This window comes from Camponotus floridanus, unplaced genomic scaffold (genome assembly GCF_003227725.1).
Source record: "Camponotus floridanus strain SB8 unplaced genomic scaffold, Cflo_v7.5 scaffold128, whole genome shotgun sequence".
Lineage (NCBI taxonomy): Eukaryota > Metazoa > Arthropoda > Insecta > Hymenoptera > Formicidae > Camponotus > Camponotus floridanus.
In genome coordinates, this window is record NW_020229246.1 from 374,140 (window position 1) to 400,490 (window position 26,351).

The 26,351-nt window shown below is 33.7% G+C and overlaps 2 protein-coding genes and 1 long non-coding RNA gene across 5 annotated transcripts; 1 reads left to right on the top strand and 2 right to left on the bottom strand.

Moving 5' to 3' along the window:
* Positions 1 to 1,609: 1,609 nt before the first annotated feature.
* Positions 1,610 to 4,704, bottom strand: LOC105257870 (CTD nuclear envelope phosphatase 1 homolog). Of its 2 annotated transcripts, none has more exons than XM_011268782.3 (5): positions 4,130 to 4,704; positions 3,243 to 3,309; positions 2,952 to 3,153; positions 2,574 to 2,791; positions 1,610 to 2,233 (listed from the first exon to the last, which is right to left on the bottom strand). In XM_011268782.3, exons 1-5 carry the CDS (start codon positions 4,217 to 4,219, stop codon positions 2,088 to 2,090), a joined length of 723 nt encoding a protein of 240 aa, XP_011267084.1. In that variant the 5' UTR covers positions 4,220 to 4,704; the 3' UTR covers positions 1,610 to 2,087. The 2 variants fall into 2 exon arrangements, with proteins under 2 accessions (XP_011267084.1, XP_011267083.1); XM_011268781.3 differs by having other exon boundaries at positions 4,121 to 4,704.
* Positions 4,705 to 4,791: 87 nt separating this feature from the next.
* On the top strand, positions 4,792 to 5,998 carry LOC105257871. Its single transcript, XR_889698.3, has 5 exons — positions 4,792 to 4,934; positions 5,073 to 5,099; positions 5,272 to 5,437; positions 5,552 to 5,669; positions 5,774 to 5,998. It is a non-coding gene; the product is annotated as an uncharacterized LOC105257871 (long non-coding RNA).
* Positions 5,999 to 8,732: 2,734 nt separating this feature from the next.
* LOC105257872 (cytohesin-1) lies at positions 8,733 to 26,044 on the bottom strand. Of its 2 annotated transcripts, XM_020029550.2 has the most exons (7): positions 25,876 to 26,044; positions 24,534 to 24,607; positions 10,538 to 11,143; positions 10,322 to 10,433; positions 9,755 to 9,982; positions 9,518 to 9,587; positions 8,733 to 9,403 (listed from the first exon to the last, which is right to left on the bottom strand). In XM_020029550.2, the coding sequence occupies exons 1-7, from the start codon at positions 25,952 to 25,954 to the stop codon at positions 9,316 to 9,318; spliced, it is 1,257 nt and encodes a 418-aa protein (XP_019885109.1). In that variant the 5' UTR covers positions 25,955 to 26,044; the 3' UTR covers positions 8,733 to 9,315. The 2 variants fall into 2 exon arrangements, with proteins under 2 accessions (XP_019885109.1, XP_011267086.1); XM_011268784.3 differs by lacking the exons at positions 24,534 to 24,607; positions 25,876 to 26,044 and adding an exon at positions 19,486 to 20,207.
* Positions 26,045 to 26,351: the final 307 nt, after the last annotated feature.

Consider the following 26,351-nt stretch of genomic DNA (forward strand, 5'->3'; position numbering starts at 1 on the left):
AGCAATTCTATAATACAATACGATAAATACTTAAATAAAGAAATTTTATTGGAAAGTGATTAATGTTATTAAATCTTATACGCATGGGCACATTATTCCTTTTTCGAAAGAGTGTATGAATAAATCGATTTTACATTTATATATAAATGCATATGTATGCATGTATATATATATGTACATATGTGTAAATATTTTTCAGATGTAATATTTTATAACTTATATATATATATATATATATATATATATATATATATATATATATATATCGATCATTCATACAAAAATCAGTCGCGCATTAAATACATTCCGAGTAATATGTACAAATTGTATAATGTCAGATATTCCTATTATACGATTAAATGAGCGAACAAAATACACAGGCGTGTATGTGTGTGTTACGTTGTAGGTTTATTATCTTGCTATTATCTCATGTATAAAGAGAGTTTGTGACATGCGATTCATCGACCCTTCTTCTCTTTGCGAGCACAAAGCAATTAAATTATGCAATTTATAAATAGGAAAAAAGCGCATTTCTTTCTTCTTAAATATTATAATAAAATTTGACCAAAAAATTTCAATAAAATATATACAAACATATTTACCGAACATAACTGTAACAACTCAATACTATAAGTTTTTAAATTGTAAGATTTTTTATCTCTTTGTTGCATAATTTTGAATATCAAAAATTAAGAGAAATGATATAGTGCAATATTATAGTATCACATGTATATATGTATATATATGTATATTTTACATAGCAAGTATATAATATACTATAAATAATATACTATAATAAATATATTATAAGAATATGATGTAATCATATACATAGTTTACATACAATGAGTTTATTATAATTAAATTTTTATTATAAAATAATACAAATTTAAATATATATACAATTTAAAAAAATGTTATATATTGCACTCCCTTTTATATAAGATTGATGTAACATTTGATTATTTTATAAAAGATGTTTTCTTGAACGAATAATCGTATTTGCATTAAAATGCTATCAAGAGAAGATTATAGAATAATTTGCTTACAATTTTACTATTTTATTGTTACAGTTATTAAGTCAACTTTACAGCACTTTATGATAGTCAATGAAAAGGCTCAAACACTATATAATTATGTATGAATGTTTTTATAGTCAAATTTTCTTAGAATTTTTAAGAAGCCTTTTTGCTTATAGAATAGTAGTTGCAATTATTACGTCATATAAAAAAACATCAAAATTAGTGAATCGTGAATGTCATAAACTCCCTTGTTAAAACGCTTACCAACACAAACAATGTAATCAACATTATAGATCATAATAGTAATATTTCATTTCAAGAAAGTTTTGATGAGAACAGATGTGATTTTTTTTTCCTGGTTTTATATTAATACTTCTTATTATAGATAACCAGGACAACTGCCTCACTGATACAGTGAGTGACAGCAGAATCCGTTTGACTTAGTATATATTTATCTTTCTCTCTTTCTCTCTATACATCCTAGATGAATAATATACAATAATCAAAGTACTTCATTTCGATATTTTTTTCTTCTTTCTTTCATGTATGTGTGTGTGTGTGTGTGTGTGTGTGTGTGTGTGTGTGTGTGTGTGTGTGTGTGTGTGTGTGTGTGTGTGTGTGCTGCCAGAATACACATATAAATAAAAACTTTAAGTAATCCTTACCTAAAACGAAAAATCCTGCTGGCTAGCAGTCCTATCTATTTTCGTATCTTTCGGTCTTTGGCAAAGGTTTACATAACAGAGAAAATAAAAAAAAGATTTGTTTCACGATTTTGCACACATAAGGACTGTACAACATAAAGAATTATCCTAAGATGTTTTGTGCCGACATAATTATTGGCTGTATTCATCACCTCCCTTCAGTATTTACTCGTCGCTGTTTGTTGAGAATATAAAAAAACAAGAATTGAAGAAGAGGGTTTTCTCATTGTCTCATTATACGGGCAGCGATCTAATGTTGCTATTATCAATAACAATAATAATTCTAAGCTAGACACACTAACTGAAACTGTTAACAGCTTCATTTCTAAAATACCTAGTGTATCGTTTAATCTCAGCTATGCTACCATGTATGATGTAAATGTAAATTCCTTGATAGAACAGATCGTACATCCTGCGTGAAACGAAGAGCGTCCAAGACCGGAAGTAAGCTTAATAAAGCAGTATCTCCCGCATCGCTGAACCATGATTTTATAGGTATCGCATTATCTATGACATAAAGAAAAAGAAATAATAGATATGCAAGATGTTCAAAATCAAAATATAGTTATCTCTCTCACGTGCATTGCTTTCCTATAAATCGAGATTGATTAAAGATGCAATTCAATAATCGTTTGTGTCTCAATTACATATGATTGTTTTTCGATAGATTTATAAATAAATTATTAGCACACATATCACATTTTTCAAAAAACAGAAGAATGTAAAATTTTATGTTCAATTTGGAGAGAGAATAAAAAAAATATGTTTACTGTTCTTGACTCTTTTTGTTTTCTTTAATACATTATGTTTCAGCACAGAAAAAACGATTAAAATTATATATACTTACGTGGATAGGCTCTGTAAGCCCCTGGACTATTATCAAGAATAAAGACTGAAGAGAGATCTGAGCAGATTGCTGACAGATCTTTGGTATAGGAACCCATTTCAGGTGTACAATGTTGCCTATAATATCTGCGCCTTAAGATACCTCTGTTGTTATCTAGTTTATCTGCGACTGCTGCCCCATAAATTTCCATGGATGCAGTGAAGACTACAAGCTCGTACCTATAAGCATAACAATGATGTACAAACTTAAAAGAAAATAATTGATGCGATCTTTGATAATGCACAAGAAGTACAAAGTTTAAGTGCAGAGATTTCAAAACAAAAAAAAATTTCAATAAAATACTTAAGCAATCTTCCTTTTTTATACAATAATACTTACCACTGACTAACTATGTCCAAGAAGAAATCTACGTGTGGTCTTTTGTGAACAAAAAATCTAACAGGATGTCTGTCTATTGTAACCTTAAGAACAAAATCAGGAGGGGTACCAGGCCTGACAGTCGGCCTTGCCACTCCATCGTGATGAGAATGAATTAATGTTTCGTCTAAATCCAATACTAATACTTTTCTTTTAACTATACCTGAAACATTCTCGTATTACACACACAAATATTAAGAATATTAATTGCAATGTAACAAGTAAAAATTTGCACATCATTGTGATACCTACTAAGTCTGTGCCTAGATAAAGGTGAAAGTGGGAAGATTTCATATTTGACTGGTTGCATCTGCGAGATCTAAAACAAAACAATAAACACTCAATTTATATATTGTAGATTTGTAAAAAATATAAATATTGTAGATGCAAAGTGCCAGTAGCTAAAATTGCTTTTACAAAAGAAGAGATTTCAAAAATATATCGATATTTATTACAAAATAACAAGATACTTTTATATTTTTACAATTCAGAGAACAATTTAGTAAATACATTACACAGTATGATATGCTGCGTGATTAGATATGTGATTGGAAGAAATTAAAAGTGAATAGATGTATTATTTACATCACATTATAATTGAAATATAGATTATAAACGGCAACATATTAAGTAACTACTTAGACCTTTAACTTATTTATCTTTCAAGTAGGCACGAGTGATATGAAATACAATATGTATATCCAAAATACAAATTAATATTAAATGTATTAATAAAATACACTTAATACATTATTAAGAAATTTTGTTATGATACAAAAATCGGTTTGAAGAAGAAGGAAGAGTAAAACTCTGAATCTTACAAATAGAAAAGTATCTTTGCTACATATAGTCTTGCGTAAAGTTAACGAAGAAGGAAACATGATAATATTCTTAATGCTAGCTTCACTAAACTTCACTAAGTTTCTTACAAAAAAGTTTAGCTAATTATTCCAGAAACGCGGGTAATTGTCATTATCACCCGAGCGAGCGTCGCATCCATAACAAAGTCAACGTATATCTATATCGCTGGAAAAATAAAAGAGAAGCGAGCGGGAAGCTCTCGTAAACGAGAGCGGCGTATTCGCGATGACATGTCCGGCTCCGGAAGAAGGCGCGAAGCACCTACTTACGGCTCTAACCTGCTTCTTGAGTAGAAAGCAGATGCAGGTCCACACGCGGGAGGCCATTAAGAGGAAAGCTCTCATTCCCATCTGCAATTGCTTCAGCATCTCTACTGGTCTTCTCACCGGGCCGAAGTCCGGCGACACTTTATCTCTCCAGTCTCTCTCTCCGGGTCTCCGCGCGCACCGAGTGTCTTCCTTTTTCCCTTCCCCCCCCCTCGCGAATGCGTCTCGCCACTTTACTCCGCGGGTCGCGCGATGACGCGTGCACCTGGGGAGAACCGCCGCCGACGACGACGACCCGCCGTCGAGGAGATCCGCGCGCCCCGAAAGGGCCTCTTCCAGGAGAGGGCTTCTGCCCCGCGCTTATCGTAAACAAAACGCAAGGCACCCGCGCGACTCGAGGCGGAAGCGAAGCGAGGGCGACGTGGACGGCGATGAGCGTCTAGGTACGCGATGTCGCGTGTGTCAACGTATCCTCCTCACCGCGGGTCCTTCATGTTTTTCCTGACGATACCAGACTCTTATGCGGAGTGCGGAGTCTTCCTACCAGAGCTACCAGCGCTGTCAGATCCGCGACACAAGCAGAGCTGCCAGATCCGCGACGCAAGCACATGCAACACGTGGAGGGGGTAACGGACATGTGAGCGTAAGCGTACGTGTGAGCTCGGCGCTTCGGCTAGCTTCGGATGGTAGAAGAGGACAGAATCCGTATCCGAAGCTAGCCGAAGCGCCGAGCTAACGATATAGAAAATGGTACCTTTATTTAAAAAACGTCAAATTCGTAGCAATGCTACGAAAAGGCGCGAAGAAGCGAATAGTGGTGAGTTATAATAAATAATCGATTTCAGCGTAGACTAATTATAGACATCACATGTCTATTAAGTTTGGTTAAATAAAAGAATTTTAGGTTATGTCTAAGTAAACATGTAAATAAATGTTTGTACCATTTTTTACATAGATAGCAGCGATAATCCTATAATTCAAAGTGAGTATTTTTTATACAAAGTGTTACAAAATTAATATATAATTTTCTCTCTCTTAGTTAAATTATATTATTAAATTATATAGTTCTTAAATTTTAGATAAATTTAGAATAAGACGTTTAAGTCTGATCAATTTTTATAAGTCTAATAAATTTTTGTTTATTTAATATCTAGTAACAACATCCCCAATAAAATTAGTAGATAGACCTTTAATAAGGCCAAGGCAAGTCTCCAAATAGCTTTACCAGCTAGTCCGAATGACCAAGGAGCAACAGCTATTCTTCAAACAGAAACAGAAAAAGATAGAGATGCACAAGCATTATTTGAAAAAGCTCAAAACGTAAATGTATATGTGAAATCATTTATTCATTAAATATATTAATTAAATTTAAAATTGATTTTATCTAGAAAGATAAAATTAATAATGTTGCCTTTATTTACTTTTTTACTGGAGAATGTAATAAGAGTGGAGATAAAGATGATAAAAAATATGAGATTTACAATAATGAGGAAAACTTGCCATTTAAATGCTTTATCTGCAAAAACAGTTTTATGGATCCAGTTGTCACAAAGTATGTATTAATAACTTATTATTGTTATATTAATATAATAGTAATATTAGTTTAATAATTTTAATATCTAAAAGAAACTAATCTATTTATTTATTTTACTTTAGATGTAAGCATATTTATTTTTGTGAAAAATGTGCTTTGAAACAATGTAAAAAAAGTAGTTATATTTGCAATACTCAAACTAATAGCACTTTTAATCCTGCAAAAGAAATCATTGCATGAACTAAAATGAAAAAAAAAGAAAAAGAAAAACTAATTACAGCAAGCAAAGCTTCTAATGAGGATTTAAAAAAATAAAGTAATTTCTATTTCTAAACGTATAATTTTAACAATTAATGTATAATATGAAGAGTGACAATTTTTAGAAATTGTAAGCATTAATATAAATTGTTTTGATATATGTTGTCGATGTATATAATGTATTTATTATATTTTCTGGAGCATTTAATGACAAGTAAACGCTTCTTTGGATAGTTTTCCAATTTTTCCTTTATACTTATGAATTAACGATAGATTTTGCTAAATTTAGAGATTGGAAAGTAACAAAAATAAAATTCAAGTTGAATCGCCTCTCTATTATTCTCGTTGAAGTTGCCAAACAAAAATTAGAATAATCGAATTTTACGCAACATATCGATTATTCACACTTAAATAGAGTTCAATTTGAAGAAATTTAAATATACTAATTTATAAAGATTTATAGAGATTTTTGTTTGCAATAATGAGTGAGCATTATATTTGTTACATCCGTAAAATGTGAAATATTTGCTAGAAATAGATTTATTAATTACATTTTTAAATTAATACATTTGCTTGCTAAATACAATGTACGATCAATTATGTATACCTATAATCATTATCAAATAATAAACAACAAAATGTACAAATTTCCACTAATAAAGTACAATTCTTTATACAATTCCTTAAACTCGATCAATTATTTTGCTAATACATAGTCGAACGTTTCCTTACTTATATTTTACTTTTGTACTTTACAACAAAATATATACATAGAGCAACATTACAAATTGTAAGTTACAAGAGGAGAAATAAATCAATTATATGTCATTTCATATAGATACACTTATAACTTATGGAGATTTGTATATATATGTGTACAATATTTATGTATATATCATGGATTTATCGTAATATATTTATGATTTTAATTACATATGTCAATCTGCAGAAAATGATTATCATTTTCATGAACTACTATATTTAATGATAAGTCTATGATATATACGTATCAACATTAATAATAAAAGATGAAATAGTTTGCTAAACTGTCTCTGGAAGTTACATAAAAAATCTATGTACTAGCATAAATAATTAATCAATTTCAATCTTTAGAAATTAGACAGTACAAAATATATTACAATAACAATTTAATAAAAGGACATAACTTGTAAGTAGGAGGAAGGAGAGGATCCTGCATTTTTTCCATTTTTATCCTTGATAAATGATATTACATATACGCTGGTTCTTTGATAACATAATGTTATTGTCCATGATTCTCCAGAAGCAAAATGACTATGAAAGAAATATCTTGAGAAATATGTTGGCAGGCATGAGTGTGTCTTGCTGTGAAATATTAATTGAAAATTTGATTTTATATGCGCAACAAAAGACGAATTTCTAAGTAATTAATAATAATTACTGATTTTCAAACATTCTCAATATTATTATAAAAAATTTTTTCGTCTTAACTTTATTATCAGTTAGAGATTGCTGTATTACGATAAACAGAGTTTACGTCTCTTCAACAATAATATGATATTAAAAAAATTACTATATACTATTATCTGTTCTACGGATATCTTTCAGCGTTTTATTATCTAATGTATATGATAATAAGGCGTTTTCGATGTTTAACTTTTTTTGCAATACAGCAACAGAAAGTGTTTCTCAAGTCTTTTGTATATGTATGACAGATCAGCTATTACGACTAGCTTAAAGATCTCAAAGGCACCTGCTTCTCTGCCGCTAAATTTGTATTACATGCAACAGCATACATAAAACGCTAATAACATAAAAAAATTATAAATTTCATTAATACATATAACCATCTTTCTATATGAAATTATTATTAAAAAAAGTATTAAAAAGAGAAAGCTCTTTCTCTCTCTCTCTTTCTATATATGTATATGTATGTATGTACGTATGTGTGTATGTTGTATGTATGTATAAGAAAATTTTATATTATACTCCTATATACATATATATAAATATATACATATATATATATCCACATATACATATACATTTATATATATATACATATATTATATATATGTATATATGTATTTATATGAATATATGGATATATGTATTATGTATATATGTACATATGCATATATACATACACATATGTAATTTATTATACCTTTTTCGCATAAAAAATGATCGAGTTGCAGGTTTCCCATCAGATCTTATAAAGGTATTATTTAAATTTATTACGTGTATTAATCACTACTCTCCTTAGATTGTGTGTAAGGATGAATTGTGTATATGCATATCGCACGACATACATACACATGCCTTTTCAAATTATAAACAAACGTTATAGCACTTATAGTCGACTAATCATGCTATTCGTGAACTGTACAAGCATGAATAGCTTGAGACAATCTTATTTTACGCACAGAATATATCACGTAGTTTTACCTTTGTACATATTTGCTCAAATAAATACACATGAATGCGAGCTTTCTCTTGAACTCACACTTCCCTTTGATTTTACAATTTTTTTAAATATAATTGGAAATCACGAATCTCATATTATGTTTTATTTACACGATACAGGACGATTACTCTTGCACCTTGTACATAACAAAATACCTCAAATATTACTTCCCAAGATCAGTTAGGACTTGAATGACATCTTAGAGCTGCCGGAAAATAAGAAATATTCCGTTCTGCCTGCTATATTTTGTTTTATGATCACATGTTTTATGTCACATGATATATTGTTAAATATAATGCTAAGAATATTAAAATCGTCTATTTTATCCAATTATTTTTGACATTTAATTACTTTTTTAGCAAAGTATAAAGTGTTAAATAAATTTCAATAATCATTTTGTTTGTTCGCATATATATCATTTTGATAGCAATTAACCGGCGGTACAGTTATTATTTAAAGACTTTGATTTCCAATATATGTGAATCAATATCGTTCTATTTTCTTTTATAAAAAAAAATATAGAAGCAGTCTATTTAAATTTATGGCTAGGCCTCTGTAGTGCAAAATCCTTTTCGATAACGATATATAATGCTGATCAAGCATCGTGTTATAATGGTGCGTTATGGTACATTACCTTCATTGATGTAACTTTCATCTATTTATCTATTTTGCACTCGAGGGACATCGCACCGATTCTATATTCCGTGCTCAGTCTACGAACGATGCCATATTAATATCATATTCTACATAATCGCAGCAATTCCCTGCAGTGATATTTTGTGTCATATCACCGTGTCTAGTTTCCACCAACATGTTTTTTAACGCTTTCGGCGTACTCTCACAATGAATTTTCGCCATTGTATATGATTTGATTGTATTCTACGATACATATCAAACGTAACGTTGGATCGCAAATAAGCAGTCTTCTAATACGCCGAGAAACCCGGCTTGTGGCAGCGCTTAACTCTTCGAATGTACATTAGTTTTCTGTGCCTTCTTCTTTCGCGCCGCCAGCATATCGTAAAAAGGGTTGTGCGATATACTTTGCCTGGAAACGAACAATGTGATTAGTTTAAAACACATTTTATCACAATTTTACTATATTTTATTGTAAAAGAATAATAGTATAAGCATGTAAAGAATTGCAATTCTTTTAACTTACCGCACGCATTTGATCCATTCATCCTTTTCCTCGTCAGTAGCTGCGGACATTCTGTATACGGTATGTTTTCCTGCAAATAATAGATGATAAATACATAAGTATTCAGTTGAAATATAAGTTTATAAAGAAAGAAGGAAAGAAAAATACTTTCTGAACTAAACTTTTCCTTCCTTCCTTGGTATGTAATGTTAATTCTCTTTGGATTAATGTAGAGACTAAACTTTCGAGAAATCATACCTTCGACAACCTTTCCTTCACTGTCAGTCTTGCATGCCTTTATGAACTCGGAACCAGCGGCATATAATTCAAAACAGTGCGGTTTGTGTCGGTCCTGAATCTCTCGGACCTGAATATTTTCTAGCGGAATGATGCCACGTGGTTCCTTGTCCGTTGTATATTCGAAATAGTATAAACAATTGTCGTTCAATATAAACCATCGCCTCTTCCAACTCTTGTACCGTCCACCTGTAACAAAATGAGGAATTTGTAAAATTAAGAACCCATGATTTACGCACATATATTATTTACCTGCTGTCTCCGGCAGGGCAGCAGAAGAACAAAGTGATACAATATAAGAATAAGCGTCCTTTCAACGATGAATGTGACAAAAATCGAGGAATTTAGAAATATAATTTTGAACTATATACGTGTACTAATATACTAATATACGTGAACAAAATACTGCGTACTTTGTTAGCTCACAAGAATGTAAACGTGTGCTTCTTTTGGAATAGTATTACGTGAAAAGAAATCGAGAATCTGTCATGTGAGATGCAATCAATTTATAAAAATCATAGGCATTACCTTGCTTCCACAGCCAACCCTCTTTATCAGGGTTAAAGAAGGTGTGCATCAAGTCGTTGCCATCGTCTTCTGGTATTTTAAAAGGCTCGGTTTTTATACTCTCGTATAAACTCTAAAAATAGATACGAATATTTGACTGAGCAAATGTTCGCTAGAAAAATGTTTGTGATTAAAAGATAAAAAAGATGGATCTCAATCTTCTACAAGTATATTTACCACAAGCAGCTCTCGCGGTAGGTCTCCCCCGTTATTAATCCCTCGGTTCATTGAAATAAACTGCTCCACGCTGGGCTTATCCTTAACGCTCGGATTATGTAACGAAGTATTTAACATAATGATGGCGAAGCTCAACACGTAGCAAGTGTCCGTATTGGTGAAGATATTCGGGTTGAGCTGGCAGTACCTTTGAGCGAAACACTCCATCATGCGATCGATCTTCTGCGCCTCGCCGGGTAATCGGAACGACCAGAGGAACTGGCGTAGGGCCTGCACCAATATGAGATCGGTGAAATCGTGCAACTCGACGAAGGCTCGCAGCACCCGTTCATTAAAGTCGTGCCGTTCGCCAAGATAGTCGCCGATCGCAGTTTTGTTGAGACCTTCGCCCTTGTAAAGGAACTGAGCGACGTCTTCCGGCGTCGGTGCCAACAGGTTGTGCTCTATCAGGTACTCGATGCCCTTCTTGGGATCCATATTGAATTTCTTGCGGCCGATCGACGTCTGCTTGGCCTTGTTGGACGGTTTCGTCTCGTCGGCCGTAAGTCCACCGCCCTCCATCGCCTCCATTTCTGCGACAACCTCGCCCAATTCATCTTTCAGTTGCTGAAAGAAAATTTTTAAAATAAATTATAAAAATCATCTCAACCAGGTCTCCCTATATAAATATATAATAGCGTCGGAAGTTTCCTTCGTGTTTTCACATAATCGATATAAAAAATTCACCAAAGTTTACAAGTTATTAACGGGGAATGTAATGACTCGGAACGACGAACGATGCGATTCTCGTAGATCGTTGTACACGGTACAACAACGGCTTCCTGTTTCGCTCGAATACCGGTCGACACCGTCCGCCTATTTCCCACCATGCGTTTCAGTTCAACGTACATTCCGCGAATACCACAGTAAGCAGGATCGTATCTCTTTCGGTTTCGAATAGACACTGTGGGTAGCAGACGCGCTAAAAGGATCACGCGCGTCACGTAATGTTGGATCAGTACAATAATGATTACGTCGAGAATCGCCAATCTCATCGTTCGTCTTCGCGATACCAAATGTCGCAGTTTATCTCCTCATATTTGCGACTATTTCTACTTTTCGCGAATAAGATTTTCGATTTCAAAAGATTTTCTCGATGCAAATACCAAGGTTTCTTGTGATTCACATCGTGCACATTGCAAAAAATCGATGACTGCATGCAAATAACAACGCGATGCGCCCATTCGCAACATTATTACTATCGCCATTAATAGCGCGACCTAGAAACTAACACTTCGCTATCGCGAAACATTTATCATCACGAACTTACTGCGTGAGCCTACTGTCATTACTTAAGAGGATGTCTACTAAAAAAATTACCTAAAGGTTCCCTGATCCACCACATTTTTTTAAACTTTCAGATAAATTATTTTAGATTCATTAAGATTTCCTAAAATTTTCTCAAATAAATTTGTTTATTATGTGTTTTTAATTGCACGAAAAAATACAGAGCCACTTAAGTTTAAAGTGTTAAATTTGTAAATTTACTGAACTAAACTAAATAGTTTTTGTAAGATCAACATTTTTCACTTGTATAACATTTTCATTTTTTTATTGTTAAAAATATATCCTGCGTATTCAACAAAGAATATATCCTATGTATTCAATATTTTATCAAAATATTGAATATATAAACAGATATAATATAAATATAAATATAAATGTGTATTTATATTTATATTTCAAACACACATACACACACACAATCCACTTGGCTCGATGATTACTTACAATATAAAAGTAAAAATATGAAAGAGAAATTTTTTTAAAATTTCTCGTCTCAATAAAATTCCATGAGAATCTCTCGATTTTTATAGATATAAAAGAATTCCAGGTTTTCTATATTTATATATTTATATATTTCTATATTTATCTCAAAAATAAATGTACAATAGAAAAGACACGATGACAATAATCCAAACGAAAATATTAGAGGCAAAGATAAAGGGGAAAAATTATGTTTCAAATAGAGATAAATTTTCAAGCTTATTTTCGAATCAACAAGGACTTTCAAAAAAAAAAAAGAAAGGGGGAATTTGTAACGAGCGGCGTCTTCCTACAAAAATATTTCAGATAAGAGGAAGGGCCGACTCATATGCATATACACATATACACCGGAAACAGCCATACGTCGTTAACCGATGAGACTTGTTAACGGGTCGCCGCGATAACAACAAGGATAATAACTTGGTCGCTGGTCGGCCCTGAGTATTGTCTGTTGGTAGTAGCATTTCTTTTGTATTTATCGGCGTACATCCGGTCTCACGACAGGAAGAAGGCCGTGTTCGACGGCGCGAAAAAAACCGGTATGCCCTGTGAACCTGACAAATTATAACTCGCACTGAATGCTGGGAAAGAAAACTTTCTTTCGCTTCCGCGTCTACGTCATTCTTAAAAATTCCCTCGTAATTCAGCCGCTTGCGAATTTCATTTCGTTTATTTAAGAGACAATTATATATATAAGCGACGTTGTCGAATGATCTACCCGATGAAATAAGGACGTATAAATACGACTGCGAGGTAGTTAGCATTGCTAATTACCGCTTTGTCATCGTTGAATTGAGATACGAGCGGCGAGGAATCGTGGCAAGTTCTTGCCGAAGGTTTTCCATTGAATTCCCGACATGAAGAAAATAAAAACTCGCGATGCAAGATTTTTATTAATTTTTATATTTCATGTAATATTTTTATATTTTAATTTATTGGAATTATACTTTAATTGAATTTATTATTTTATATTTTATAATTTTTGCAAAAGTAACGTGCCAGTGATCTCGCTCCTTACGATACCCATCAGCGACAGGTTTCGTTAAATGGCTCGTGCAAATTTCTCTCATTTCAAAAAAAAAAGTGCGTGCTCGCCTTTGACTCGTACGTTTCCCTTTTGCCGTCCGACCCGCGCGGAATGATTGCCTTATTCCGTTCTATTTCTGTCGTTCGCGTAACGCGTCCTGTACAATCGATCGAAAGTTCAGCACTCGACTAGCTTCCTTCCTGCGAAACGAGTAGCGAAGCGAAGGGCATCCGCATTCATATACGGAGAAGTTGAAGATTACTTCGCGCGACGAATACGAGTACGTTCGTTACTTGAAATATCTCGTGTGAACAGAGTATCTCCTTTGCATCCTTGAGAGTATTTTCCATCTCGAAGTATTCGACTGGAATATCTCTCGCGTGACTGCAACGTGATAATTAACGACAAAACTATGTATTTGGCGTACGTATTTTCTCTAGAGAATTCATTCAAATAATGTAAAAAAAATTCTTTGAAATTTTTTTCATTTTCCGGGTATGTGTTCGAAATTCTAGGTGAAAAGAATATTGTAAGAATTTTTTTATCAATTTTCTAAAATAAATTTGCTCTTTTTAATATGTTTTGATTCATACGAAAAAAAGTACAGAACAAAAGCTTAAATTTTAGTGTTAGATTTTTATATAATGAAAGAGATGAAAATATGATAAGATAGAAAAAAAAACTAATTAGCTTTCGTAAGGTAAATATGTTTCACTTGCATATCACTTTCATTATTTCAGCACTAAAAATTATAGTGAAAAATTAATTAATAACTTGGCTTATCAAAGGATTGCCGAGTGCTTATAAGAATAAAATGATCAAAGAAATTCTTTTTTTAATTTTCCGAGTCTCAATAAAATTTCATGAAAATTTTCTTATTTTTCAATTACACAAGAAAAAAATTTCTGTTTCTGTATTTTCCCAAGAAACTATTTTCGTTATTTTATCACTAAAAATTATAATGAAGAATTAATTAACAATTCGGCTTATCAGCGGATCGTCGATTATAGTATAAAAACAAAATAATCAGAGAAAAAATTTTTAAAATTTCCTGAGTTCTAATAACATTCTATCAAATTTCTTTGATTTTTAGTACAAAGGAAAACCCTGTTTTCTATATTTTTCCGAAAAGTAGACATTCCATTGTTCTCTTTCTATGCCCAAACGAATTTAACGTTCGATCATAATATCTGATTTTCAAAGCCACAACCGATGTCGCGGACAAAGCGTAATTAAGTAGCGCACAAAACTTGGAGTACCATCATAGTAATCTTCAGTAGCCATTCATAGTGTCTCTCTTTGATCTCAATACCGCGACGGAGGATGAAAGCGACATAAACGCTTAAACCAAGAGCGAAAGTTGCTGTTCGATTAGATGCTACATGCTTTATCCGAGACGTATGTATACATACGTGCTGGTTTTGCAACTAGTCCGCGTCATAAAAGTCGTACGCGAGCAAACTGCATGCCTGCGCAGTGATTTAGCGCTTCATTAGGTTGTGGGCTGTCACGAGAGTTAATTATGCTTTATGGATATGCATTGTTGTGCATAATATCGTTATCATATGTTTACGCTTTTTGTCATATATGTGTCGCGGACTAATAGAGACTCTGATTATGATTAGTTTTTTATTCAATATTCTAGATAAAGAGAATTTTTTTACAGATTTGGATGCAATTTTTTCTAAAATAAATTTTATTATTGTATGCGTTTTCTATCGTCTTTCAATCAGATGAAGGAAAAATAAAAAAGGCTTCTATTTAAGTTTCAAATACAAAATTTGAAAATATACTGAAGAAAACTCTATAGCTTTTATAAAATAAATAAAAATTATAATAAAAAAAATTATAATAAAAATATGTGCTGTGTATTCAATATTATAATTTCAAAATATTCCAATATATTTTTAATATATATTTATAATATTATAATATTATATTTTAAAAACATATAGTTTACAATTTAAATGATTCGCAATGTAAGAGCAAAATTATCGACGAACAAATTGTTTTTTTTTTAAATTCTTTGATTCTTAATAAAATTCTACGAGAATTTCCTGACTTTTCAGGTATAAAAAAAAAAAAAAAGAAAATTCTCCTCGAAAATACAAACTTCTCCATATTTTTCCAAAGAATAGATATATTTGATGGATATATTTAGATTATTTAGTCAACCCAAATGTTCGCTCATTTAGAAATATAAATAGCATATTGTTATAAATGCATGAAATCGAACTAATAATCGTTAAAGTATCGTTGAAAATTTTATCAGAATCCTGACTGTTCAGGTACAAAAAAAGATTCTCCTTCAGAATACAACGTTCTCCATATGTTTCCAAAGAATAGATATCTTTGATGTATTTAGATTGTTAAGTCAACGAAATAATCGGCCGTCTAAAAATATAAATAGCATATTGTGTGTTATGAATGCATAAAATCAAACTGATAATCGTTAATAAAATAAAGTACCGTTGAACATTTTATCAGAATCCAAAACTGATATTACATTAACGTTGCACAGGCTATTCATGTATTTATTTCGACGAAAGGTATGACGTATACCGTGATTTTATACTGCCGACTATGCAAAGATAACCGTGTCATGGACGTTGTACAAAAAATACGAATACATTTTCGGGTTTTAAATATTTTATTTCGAAGCATCTATCTATATACTTTCTTTCCTTACCCACAATAAAAAAACTCTCCTATTATATATATACATAATCTCTCCAATTATTTTCACGTGTCTAATGTAAATATAAACTTTCCACAATTTCACACGCATATATTGCTTGCGAAGATTGCTTGAAAAATTTGAGAGAAATCCGATAAAATAATGTAATATTTTATGAAATTTTTAAATAATGTTTAAATAATTGAGGGGCTAAAAGATCAGATGAATCGTAAGAGGGTGAAATGTAAGATCAAAGAATTTTTTCACGTGTATCCAACAAGATCGCGGTCACGTGACCGGGGAGATTGTAACTGGAGATCGGCCAAGCGCGCCAAATTCTACGCGTTTCTCCAAGCCAAAGAGAACCGTGCGTTTGGCCGTTGTCCAGGAGTTACGAATCCATGGAAGAAATGCGAGCGCGTACAAGTGCTTCGATGAAAGTTTTCCCGTTATTTAAGTGTAACGAACAATGACTCGAGCTTTTAGGGTTTCGCGGCCTCCAAAGTGGCGCAAAGTTCTCTCTATTTAGTTTACAAGAATCTACAACACACAAGGAGACCATTTAGGTCATTCGAAATAAACGCGATCGGGAGAAGATGCGTCGCGAAACCGGTTAGCTTCCACAGGACGTCTACTCGTATCTTGAAGCAAATTCCCTGCAAATTCCCCGATTTTTTATTTTTATTCAAAATTTTAGATAAAAGGAATATCTTGAAGATTTTTCTATGCAATTTTCTAAAATAAAATTTTTTACTGTGTGCATTTCCTGAAGCTATTTACAAAGGAAAAACATAGAATCACTTGAGTTTCAAGAGTTAGATTTGCAAATGTATAATATGTATGTACTGAAAAGAACTGAATAACTTTTGTAAGATAAATATTTTTCATTTGCATAACATTTTCATTTTTTTCAAATTACAATAAACAATTTATACTGCATATTCATAATATTTATATTGTTGTCATTGTATATATAAACACAAAAACAGCATATATTTTTAACCATAAATATAATTTATAACATGGCGAATTATCTCTATCGCTTACAGTATAAGAGCAAAATTATGAGATTTTTTAAAAAATTTGTTGAATTTCAGTAAAATTCCTCGAGAATTCTCTGATTTTTTTTAGGCTTCTAAGGGAAATTCCCGAGTAGACATTGTTCAGCGCACAAATGATAACGATATCTCGACGCGACGCGGCTGAATGAATCAATAGGAAGTAGTAAACGGACACGCAAATTGCCGATTAGTCATTAGATCAACAATGCACATTGATTCTCGCCGACCGCGCTCGCGTTAATGTTGGTATATTAGGTGTGCAAATAGCGAGTATCCGGTTACTTAGGCGTCACGAACGGCTCCTCGTTAATTCGCTGTCTAGTCGAACGTTATAAGCGAGATAAATTCCGCCTCTCTTTATACATACGCTGACACATCTCATGACACATTGACACATGCATCTGATTCTCGTTTCCGATTCGCGTCGCGAGCGATCGTTATCGTATCATTGAACGAGTCAGCCGATCGAGGGTCGCCAACACAAAAAGCATCTGCTACGATGTACTTTTGTTTTGTTTCCGATTTGCATAACCCACTTTGGCTGATTACATCGCCAAAGTAATTTTTTTTTCCTCCTCGTAATAGTACGCTCTCGGGGATATATGGGTCGAACGACTGGTCGCCTCGTTCATCTTGCGAGAATTATATTTATCTCTCTTAGCATGTAAATGGATACAACCCCGGGTGAAAGACATGTCAAAGCGAGCTATTTAAATCTATATCGTTACGCGTATGTATATATAAAATACGCGCACTAATACGCATCCATCGATCCATTCGTGCTCGTCGTGTCACCGTATCCGTGTCACCGAATTCAAACGGGTCGATCTGTCTATCACTGACCCGGCTAATCTCTTTTATCGCCAGCAAATGGCGCGAATGTAGGGAAAGAAAGTACGGAGGAGGAGGGGGATTACATTAGATTCGATCCATTACTCCTTATATATGATTAATAAACGAATTAATTGCCGGAGCAATTATTCGCGTTGCACTCTCGAGATAAATCACGCTATCGTCAAGAGGTACTTTGCCATTTCCATGCCGCTTATACACACGAGAGCCGAATATATATCTTACTCTAACAAAATCCCTCGTATTAAAATATACATGCATGGAAATTATAAAATACATAACATAAAGAGAAATTTGAATTTTTTAATGCGCATAATAATTTACTCTTCTTAATTTTCTCCACCTCCTTCTTTCTCGTTATCTACGAAAAATAAATTTAAATAATATATCTAAGAAAATATATATAATATTATTTATATATAATATTATGTATATGGTAATAATAATTATTTATATATTATATTATTATTATTATATATAATTATTATTACTATATACATAATATTATATATAAATTATTTTCTTAGATACATTATTTACATTTTTATTAGATACATTATTTAAATTTATTTATTTTTTAATTTATTTATTATATATGTACAATAATTTCTGCAATATTTTTTATTTATTCCTTGTATAGTAAACATATTGAATGATTTAGAATTTCTGTAAATTATGCGTGAATATATTTATATATATCGATAGCGAATGCATCGAAAGTGTGGATGTCCCGGTTTTATCTATAAATAAGTCTCACTGACTCTCTCGGTCTACGATCTTCAATTCGTGACGTCACGCGACACGCGGAGCAATATTACTTTATTACCTTTATGAGGGATCATTAATGATAGATATTCGATATTCAACCGCAATCGCTGTCACCGATAAAGATTGAACCATCAAAGGTTTTGATTCGAGCTACTTGTATGAACGCGCGCGCGCACGATTACATACACGTGTATGTAATCTCACACACTCGCGCTGTGACAGAAACGATCAACATCTATTTTGCATTTGATTCTTGACCCTGAAACGAGTCACGAAGACGATGTCGCAGCTCGAGTTAAAGCATCGCTTCAAGCGATTTTACTTGACGAGCAAACTCTTGAAAAGATAATGGAATTTTAATTTAGGTAAAATATCTGTTAAAATAGCTTTTTCGCTCATAGGAAGCAACACGCTTAGGTAGACTAATCGAGCGATTAACTTTGCAACAATGACGTCATTCTCATTTGCAAAATCATAGGTTCTTTCTTACCGAGAACTTTACGACTCTTTCGGTCAACTTTTTCCTCGTCTCTATTAATCATCCATCACTTCGCAAACGTTTCCACGAGGCAACGATATCTAGAAATAAATCTGGCGAATTGGCACGAGGTAGCCTTGGAGGATCACGGTGGTGTGTGTATACACCTTCGTACGTATCCCTATACAACTTCCGAGCCGCAGCGACGCGCCAGCAAACGCGATTCCGCATTTAATTCATAAATTTAGAGCAATTGATCTCTCGCGGGCCGAGACTAACCGTGGTGGACAGGAGGCTGAGATCCCAGGCGCTCTTGGTCTGCTTCTGATTCAGGTTCTTCTTGCCCTTCTTGCCGGGTCTTCGCAAACTGGAGAACCACCCAGCAGCGATAGCGATCGTGCTCGCGTCCCGGCGTCCGCCGTCCGCTGCTGAACGGACACCACCTGTCCCGGTGCCGCGCACCTCGTCGAGAGCGTCCACCGATCTGCCGGTGAAGATCATGTTGCCCGCGTTTCGCACTTTTATCCCTCGGCCCCTCGCTCCCCTCGCTCCCTCACTTTGCGTGTCCCGTCTTTCTGGACGTTGAACGACACGCGCTTCGCACGACCCCGCGTCGCTCGTCACCTCGGTCGCACGCGAGCCGCGACATCGCTCGAGTTACAACCCGACAAAGAATAGACAAGATACAAGGGTCGCCGAGCACGCGGTCGGAAGTGCAACGACCGACCTGCGCGACGACGACGACGGCGACTCTCTTTTAAAGCACGCTTTATATAATTATATCCGCTTCTTTCCCAGTTTTCGCGCGTACTCGTGGGAAAGTGAGGTTCTCCGCACCATTCGGATGAATAATCGAGTCACGCGAAAGGCAACAAGTGCGTAACGCGTTTCACGTGGAGATAAAGGCGACAAGTTTTGAGCGCGATAAACCACGGACCGACCGACTCTACCGAAACCTCGAGAGCGCAACGGCAAACACGTCCACTACCGTCGCGCGACTCCCCGCAACTGGCGGCGGCGGCGGCCGACGGGTCGTCACGGCGGCGGCCGCCGTACACCAGCGCCTCGCAGCGGCCGCCGCTCGCACTCGCGCGCAAATATTTGCAATCATCGTGAAACGTACGTTTCCAAGAAATGTTCGCTGTATATACATATATATACGTACATATATATAAATATTATATATGACGTAGAGTTATGCGAAAAATCCCTGATAAAACTCGTATGCAATAACGATATCTCACGTCAAATTTCGACGATGATGATTCAGAATCTGATACCATCTTCCTTTGCAAACGATATACTCCGAGGATTTCTGTAAAATGCCCGCCTGGACCAGTTCTTCGCTTAGAAAGATCAAAAATACGGGAAAGACGAGATTATTTTAAACGGCTCGAAAACTGGTTAAAGGTCGTCTACAAAACAGGAAAAAAACGAAGCATATACTATCGAATAAAGATACAACGAACATGGCCTTCGACTCTTTCCGAACAACATCCACTATGATTTGGTGATGCACCTGCTGTACACGTTACAAGGTCGACCGCAAGAAGATCGACCTGCTACACACACACACACCTATTTCGCTTGCATGCACATGTTAATCGCGTGATCGTGACCAACGAGAGCATAATCTCACATCGGAAATGCGTAATCGATAATCGATTTGTGCCACATGCCTTTCAATATTGCTTATTTTCTACATTTAAGTGATCGATTCAACAGACTGCTCTTAATATCCATTCCATTTCGGGTCTCAAGGCTTTTATCGAACCGATTACTTATTATTCGATTAAGCGGATGACGAGAACGTGAGTCATATTTCAACGAGCTGCTAATTATTACAATAGAAATTATTTAAATAAAAGCTCTTTTACGCATTAATTAAATCGACGATTCTTTTCTAGGAACGAGCAAGGATTCTTTTTTTAGCAGCATAAATAACGTGAAAACGAAAATCTAAAGATAGGAGGGAGATTTTTATATTGACTTATTATTTTATACGAGGCAATTTAATATAAGTGTATAACACGTCGAGTATAATCGCGACGATCGTTCGATCAACGTGGATAAAGAATGAAACGAATGGCTCATTGATGTCATTATGAAATAGATGTGTCAGTTAATACATGGTCAGCTGAGTTTACTTTTTCCTAGAAACTACTTATATGTATAATCTATACGCGTCACACAATTAATAATCTAAGTTATCTTATCTTGTATCGTATCAATGTGTCACACAAACATTCTTTATTATAATCAACAGTTCCTGCAAATATTTTCGAGAAAAACAAGATTTATGTTTTTATCAACATTGTTTGCGTGCATTCGATTAGTTCTATTTATATATGTGAATATGCATGTGTGTACATACATAATATATATAATATATATAATATATATATATAATATATATATATATATTATATACATTATATATATATATATATAAGGACATTTCCAAAACGAGGAAAGCAATTATAGTACATTATATGTTATAATAATTTATTATTAATTTTTTTATAGAATCTGTCAAAGAAAACTGGCGAATATAACTCTTGCGATCGATCGAGCTGGAGAAATAAAAGGAGGCAACGTTCAAGATCTACTGACATATTTCTCACACCGTTAATTTACATTAATTCCCAACTTTTTATGCATGTACTTTGTAGCAGCTTTCGCTTGACGCAACTTCAATTGAAAAAAGGAAGATTCTCTAAGAAATTTTACACCGGAAATCTCTCTAACTAATTAATCCGTCAGCATCAACGACGATAAATTAAGGACGAGTTGTTCGCTTGCAGAAATAATTATCAAGTGTTATCGACATAAGTGAGGATCGAATCTGAACTAACTTTTCAATGATAAGAAGTGTCATTCATACAAGAAGCCATTAATTGTGTGTCACCTGTTTACGGCGTCTGCTTCGACCAAGACAACTCGACGAACACGACCAGGGTGACCCGAATCTGTTCCAACTGCCTCGAAGTGTGTAAGAGTTTCGTATCATTGACTCGTTAACTATTGCTGCAGTAACGACGACGAAACTTATCCGAGGACTCCTTTCGCCTTCCTACAGTATTTATCTCCGCACGTCACAAATTATAGGATGCTATATCGATCGCGATAAATTGTAAACAGCGCGTGTGTGACTTGCGATTCTGTTTAGATATCCTGAATTTCATAGCTAGAAGGAGCAACAAGCGCGTAAATACAAATGGAGCGGTATCGAAGGTACGGAAATGGGATTTTTGCCTCAAACTTGGCGACATGATTTTGTAATATTTCTTTTTTAAAGTCTACGAAAATTCGTGATGCATCTCCGACCACGCGTAACGTTTCGTTGAATAGATATCAGTTTACAAATAGATGAGTAAGCAAGACTATCATTGCTATTGCGGAAACCGTCTTATCATAAGAACATCCTGGAATTTTTCTGGCCATATGTACTATGTACACAGATACCCGCTCTTATGGAACCACACATGCCGTTGTATTTACTGTATTAAATATGCTGCTTGTGATACAGGAACAGAAGTAATTGTTTAATAAGAGAAATAATATATTTTTTCTACAATTTCATAAAATAATTTCCACGATAAAAATAAAATTTTTTTTTATTTAAAGCAGAGTGTATACTCAAATCTTGTAAATAAATTCCCTGAGATTCCATAATTTTCCAAATATTTTCGTTGAAAATTCCAGATAAAATTAAAGTATTTGTAAAATTTATATATAAATACAATTTTAAAATAAGTTTATTTATTATGCGTGAACTTTAAAATCTAACACAAAATATTTTAATATATTTTAAATTTAAAAATTTCATATTTTTTATTAATATATTTTTAAAACAAATATTTATGTATTGAATATTACATGCTGGTGTTGGAGTTAAATTTCAGTAGCAACATTAAAAGATTGCAGATTATTTATAATATAAAAAAAAAATCATCAAAGAAGCAATTTTTAAAAAACCTCTGAGCTCCAATAAATTTCCATGAGAATTTCCTGATTTTTCAGAGTAAAACAGAAATGAAAATTCCAGTTTTCCCAAGTTTTTCCCAGAAGTATACACCCTATAAAATTATAACGGGATACATAATTTTTGTATCTTTCTCAATACACGATATTTCAATAAAATAGTCTATCAGACAATTTAATTATTTCTTTACATTGATAAACGCGCGCGATACGTATATATTCGAAAGACTCGACGACAAAAAAAACAAATCACAAACATTCGAATATTATGTTATCATTCTTTCCACATGTAAAAAACATGTCTGTTTATTTATCTTCGATTTATAAAAAAAAATATGTAAAAAAAGGAGTTGAAAATATTGGCAAGAAAATATTAAATTTTGAAACAGAATTTTAGTGTGTGTGTGTGTGTGTACTGGATATATATATATATATATATATATATATATATATATATATAATATTAAATGATTGTATAACTACCCGGAACACACAATATACCGGTAAAACAGACTCGTTTTATGTGGCTGCATCTACGAATGATAAACGCGAGCGATAGACGCTTCGTATCGTATTCTATTAATTGTATGTGTATTATTTTGTTACGTGGATAAATTCTTGAGGAGTGATATCATTCGCTGTTCACGAAGAAGTCATTTTGTTAGAAATCCGCTCGAAACTCATTATTTTTTTATCGTATTTACGACTGCTGTCGGGTATAATACTATCTTAAAAAAAAAATAAGAGGAAAGAACGTTGAATGCACGCTTCCGTTAAATTGTACAAAGAAATACTATTTTATTGTTTCCTCGTACTGCGCTTCGCATCTTTTTTTCATCTCTTTTCAAAAAAATAATTTTTTAATATTTAACGTTTTTTTCTTGGCATGAATTAAATAGTGAAGTGTCATTAAATTATATCTCCTTCAAAGACATAATTAACGAGTACTTATAATTATTTGTGTCACTTATGTTAATTGGTTGAGTACATTCAAAATCAGTCTAGATAAATCATAGATAAAGTATATCAGTCTAGATAAAGTAAATTAATATTTAATTAATATAAAAACTTTATCTCACAAGTTTAACATATTTTGAATAATTATGACTTTAAAAATCAGAGATAGAAAATTATAGATTATAATAATAGATTCCTTTAAGATTATTAATGATTATTTATTTAGAGATTATAAAATCAGAGATATTAAAATAGAGATATTCAAAATTAAATGCTTTAATAGGTTTCTATTTATATTTTTTAGATCAAGCTATATTGCTTTCTCTCTTTTTCTCTGATTGTTTTCATAAAATAAAATTGTAGCTGAAATAGAGCATGATACTCACTTGTATCTCGAGCAGTAACTCTGTTTTCTTTCGTCTGATGTCTATGAGGATCTTCTGTTGTTCGGGAGTCAATTCTGCGATTAAAAAATAATCACAAAATTAGGGATATATCGATTTCAACAAAAACACGCGCGTATTTTTTCTCATTGATTCGTTTTGCCAAATTTCTGCGTTCTCGAATAATTATTAAAGAAACCGACGATTACGCATCGGGATGTCCCCATTGCGAGGCCCCGAGTTGGGAGTCCTCGTTAGTAGCAATTTACCGAAAGATCTAAAAATAGGGCCTTCAAATTAAGGCTGCATATAGGCCATAGAGACGAACGTTAACCGAACGCTACAGTTTGCAACAACTCGTACACAATCGTATCGCGATGCACAGGTAAATTTGAATCAGACTTAATTCTTATTAAATTGGAGATGACGATTTTAACGTCAAACTTATCACTCTTATTTTTAACGTCGTGAATTTTTTTCGCGTAAAATTACCACTTTACATTCATTTTTCTCTCCGAATAAATGTTGCTTTAGTTAATTTAAATAATTATGCTAACATAAGCTTAGATGTAACTAAACGTAACGGAGGTATAATTAAAACTCGAGTCGCGCGCGATTCACTATAACGGTTTCCGATTTCCATGTTAAGACTATGCTTCATTCCTGATTGGATCTCGAGTCAAAAAGGAAGCTCCGAATTTATATAAATAAATAATTCCGTAACTCTCGACATTTAATTCATGAATACACGATTCTCCAATTACTTTAGACATTTTACATCTTTTATCTTAACCTCAATTAGATGTATACGAATACTACAAACTTCAATCTCCATTAACTTTAAATCTCGGATATAAGAATCGTCTGCGAAATTATATATACCTAACCTTACTCGAAAGAGCGAGACGACTAAGCTTGACTAAACTTGACACACACGCCTTTTTCGGAGTAAAAATATCTGAAAAATTTCTATCATCTCTTTCTCTCCCCCCCCCCTCTCTCTCTCTCTAAGGAATATGCACTTCTAAGCTCGACGTTAATACGATATCTTACGGAATCGATGTCAGATAGGAGAGGAATAGAGACGTGCAACGGCGTCGACATCGATTTTCGCCGCGTCGGACGATTTTCGAGCGAGGGCGAAGCGAGAGGAAGCGTCCGCGTTCCGTTTTGTTTACTACGCGTATGTGTGTACGAGTATGACAGACGAGGAGAGCGAGAGCGCGTGCGCCTCCGTCGCGCAGAGAGAGAGAGAGACAGAGAGGGAGATAGACTCGTTACGCCACTTGGCGTACGCCATATCGCGACGCGTTTCAAAATTTTGTCCGGCGAGAGAAATACTCACCCGTCGTGCCGAATTGGTCGACCTGATGAGCACCGGGGTTCACTCCTACGCCTCCTAGACCGCCCAGATCTTGCCACATCTCCGAGAAATAACCCTTTGCGGACTCACGCGCGCACAAAGTTACCCACCTTCACTCGAGCAGCGCCATTTTTGTCGAGACTAGTGCCGTCTGGCGACGACTCTTGAGAGCTCGACGTCGGCGGCGACATCTGCAGCTGACTCTGCAAAACTAGTAGCGATCGACATAACGCTTTGTATTATCAACCATTAAAATTAAATATTTTAAAAATATTGAATTTCGAGTGACGAATGTTATATAAGGATTGTTTACGATTCGATTGTAAGCTTAAAAAGCTAGATTGTAAGTTAAAAAGCTAAAGTCTTTCGTTAGCATAAGCTTAATTTAAATGTGCTGATATTTATCAATGCGTTGATATTTTCGATTAATTATTTAGATTAAATTTTATCTAGATTAA

Coding starts and splice junctions, on each gene's coding strand:
- LOC105257870 (XM_011268781.3), bottom strand. CDS start 4,219: ATGCTGAAGCAATTGCAGATGGGAATGAGAGCTTTCCTCTTAATGGCC. Junction 3,310..4,120: donor TCAAGAAGCAGGTTAGAGCC/GTAAGTAGGTGC, acceptor GTTTTGTTTTAG/ATCTCGCAGATGCAACCAGT. Junction 3,154..3,242: donor TTTATCTAGGCACAGACTTA/GTAGGTATCACA, acceptor AGAATGTTTCAG/GTATAGTTAAAAGAAAAGTA.
- LOC105257872 (XM_011268784.3), bottom strand. CDS start 19,707: ATGATCTTCACCGGCAGATCGGTGGACGCTCTCGACGAGGTGCGCGGC. Junction 9,983..10,321: donor GGGTTGGCTGTGGAAGCAAG/GTAATGCCTATG, acceptor ATTTTGTTACAG/GTGGACGGTACAAGAGTTGG. Junction 9,404..9,517: donor GAATGGATCAAATGCGTGCG/GTAAGTTAAAAG, acceptor GTTCGTTTCCAG/GCAAAGTATATCGCACAACC.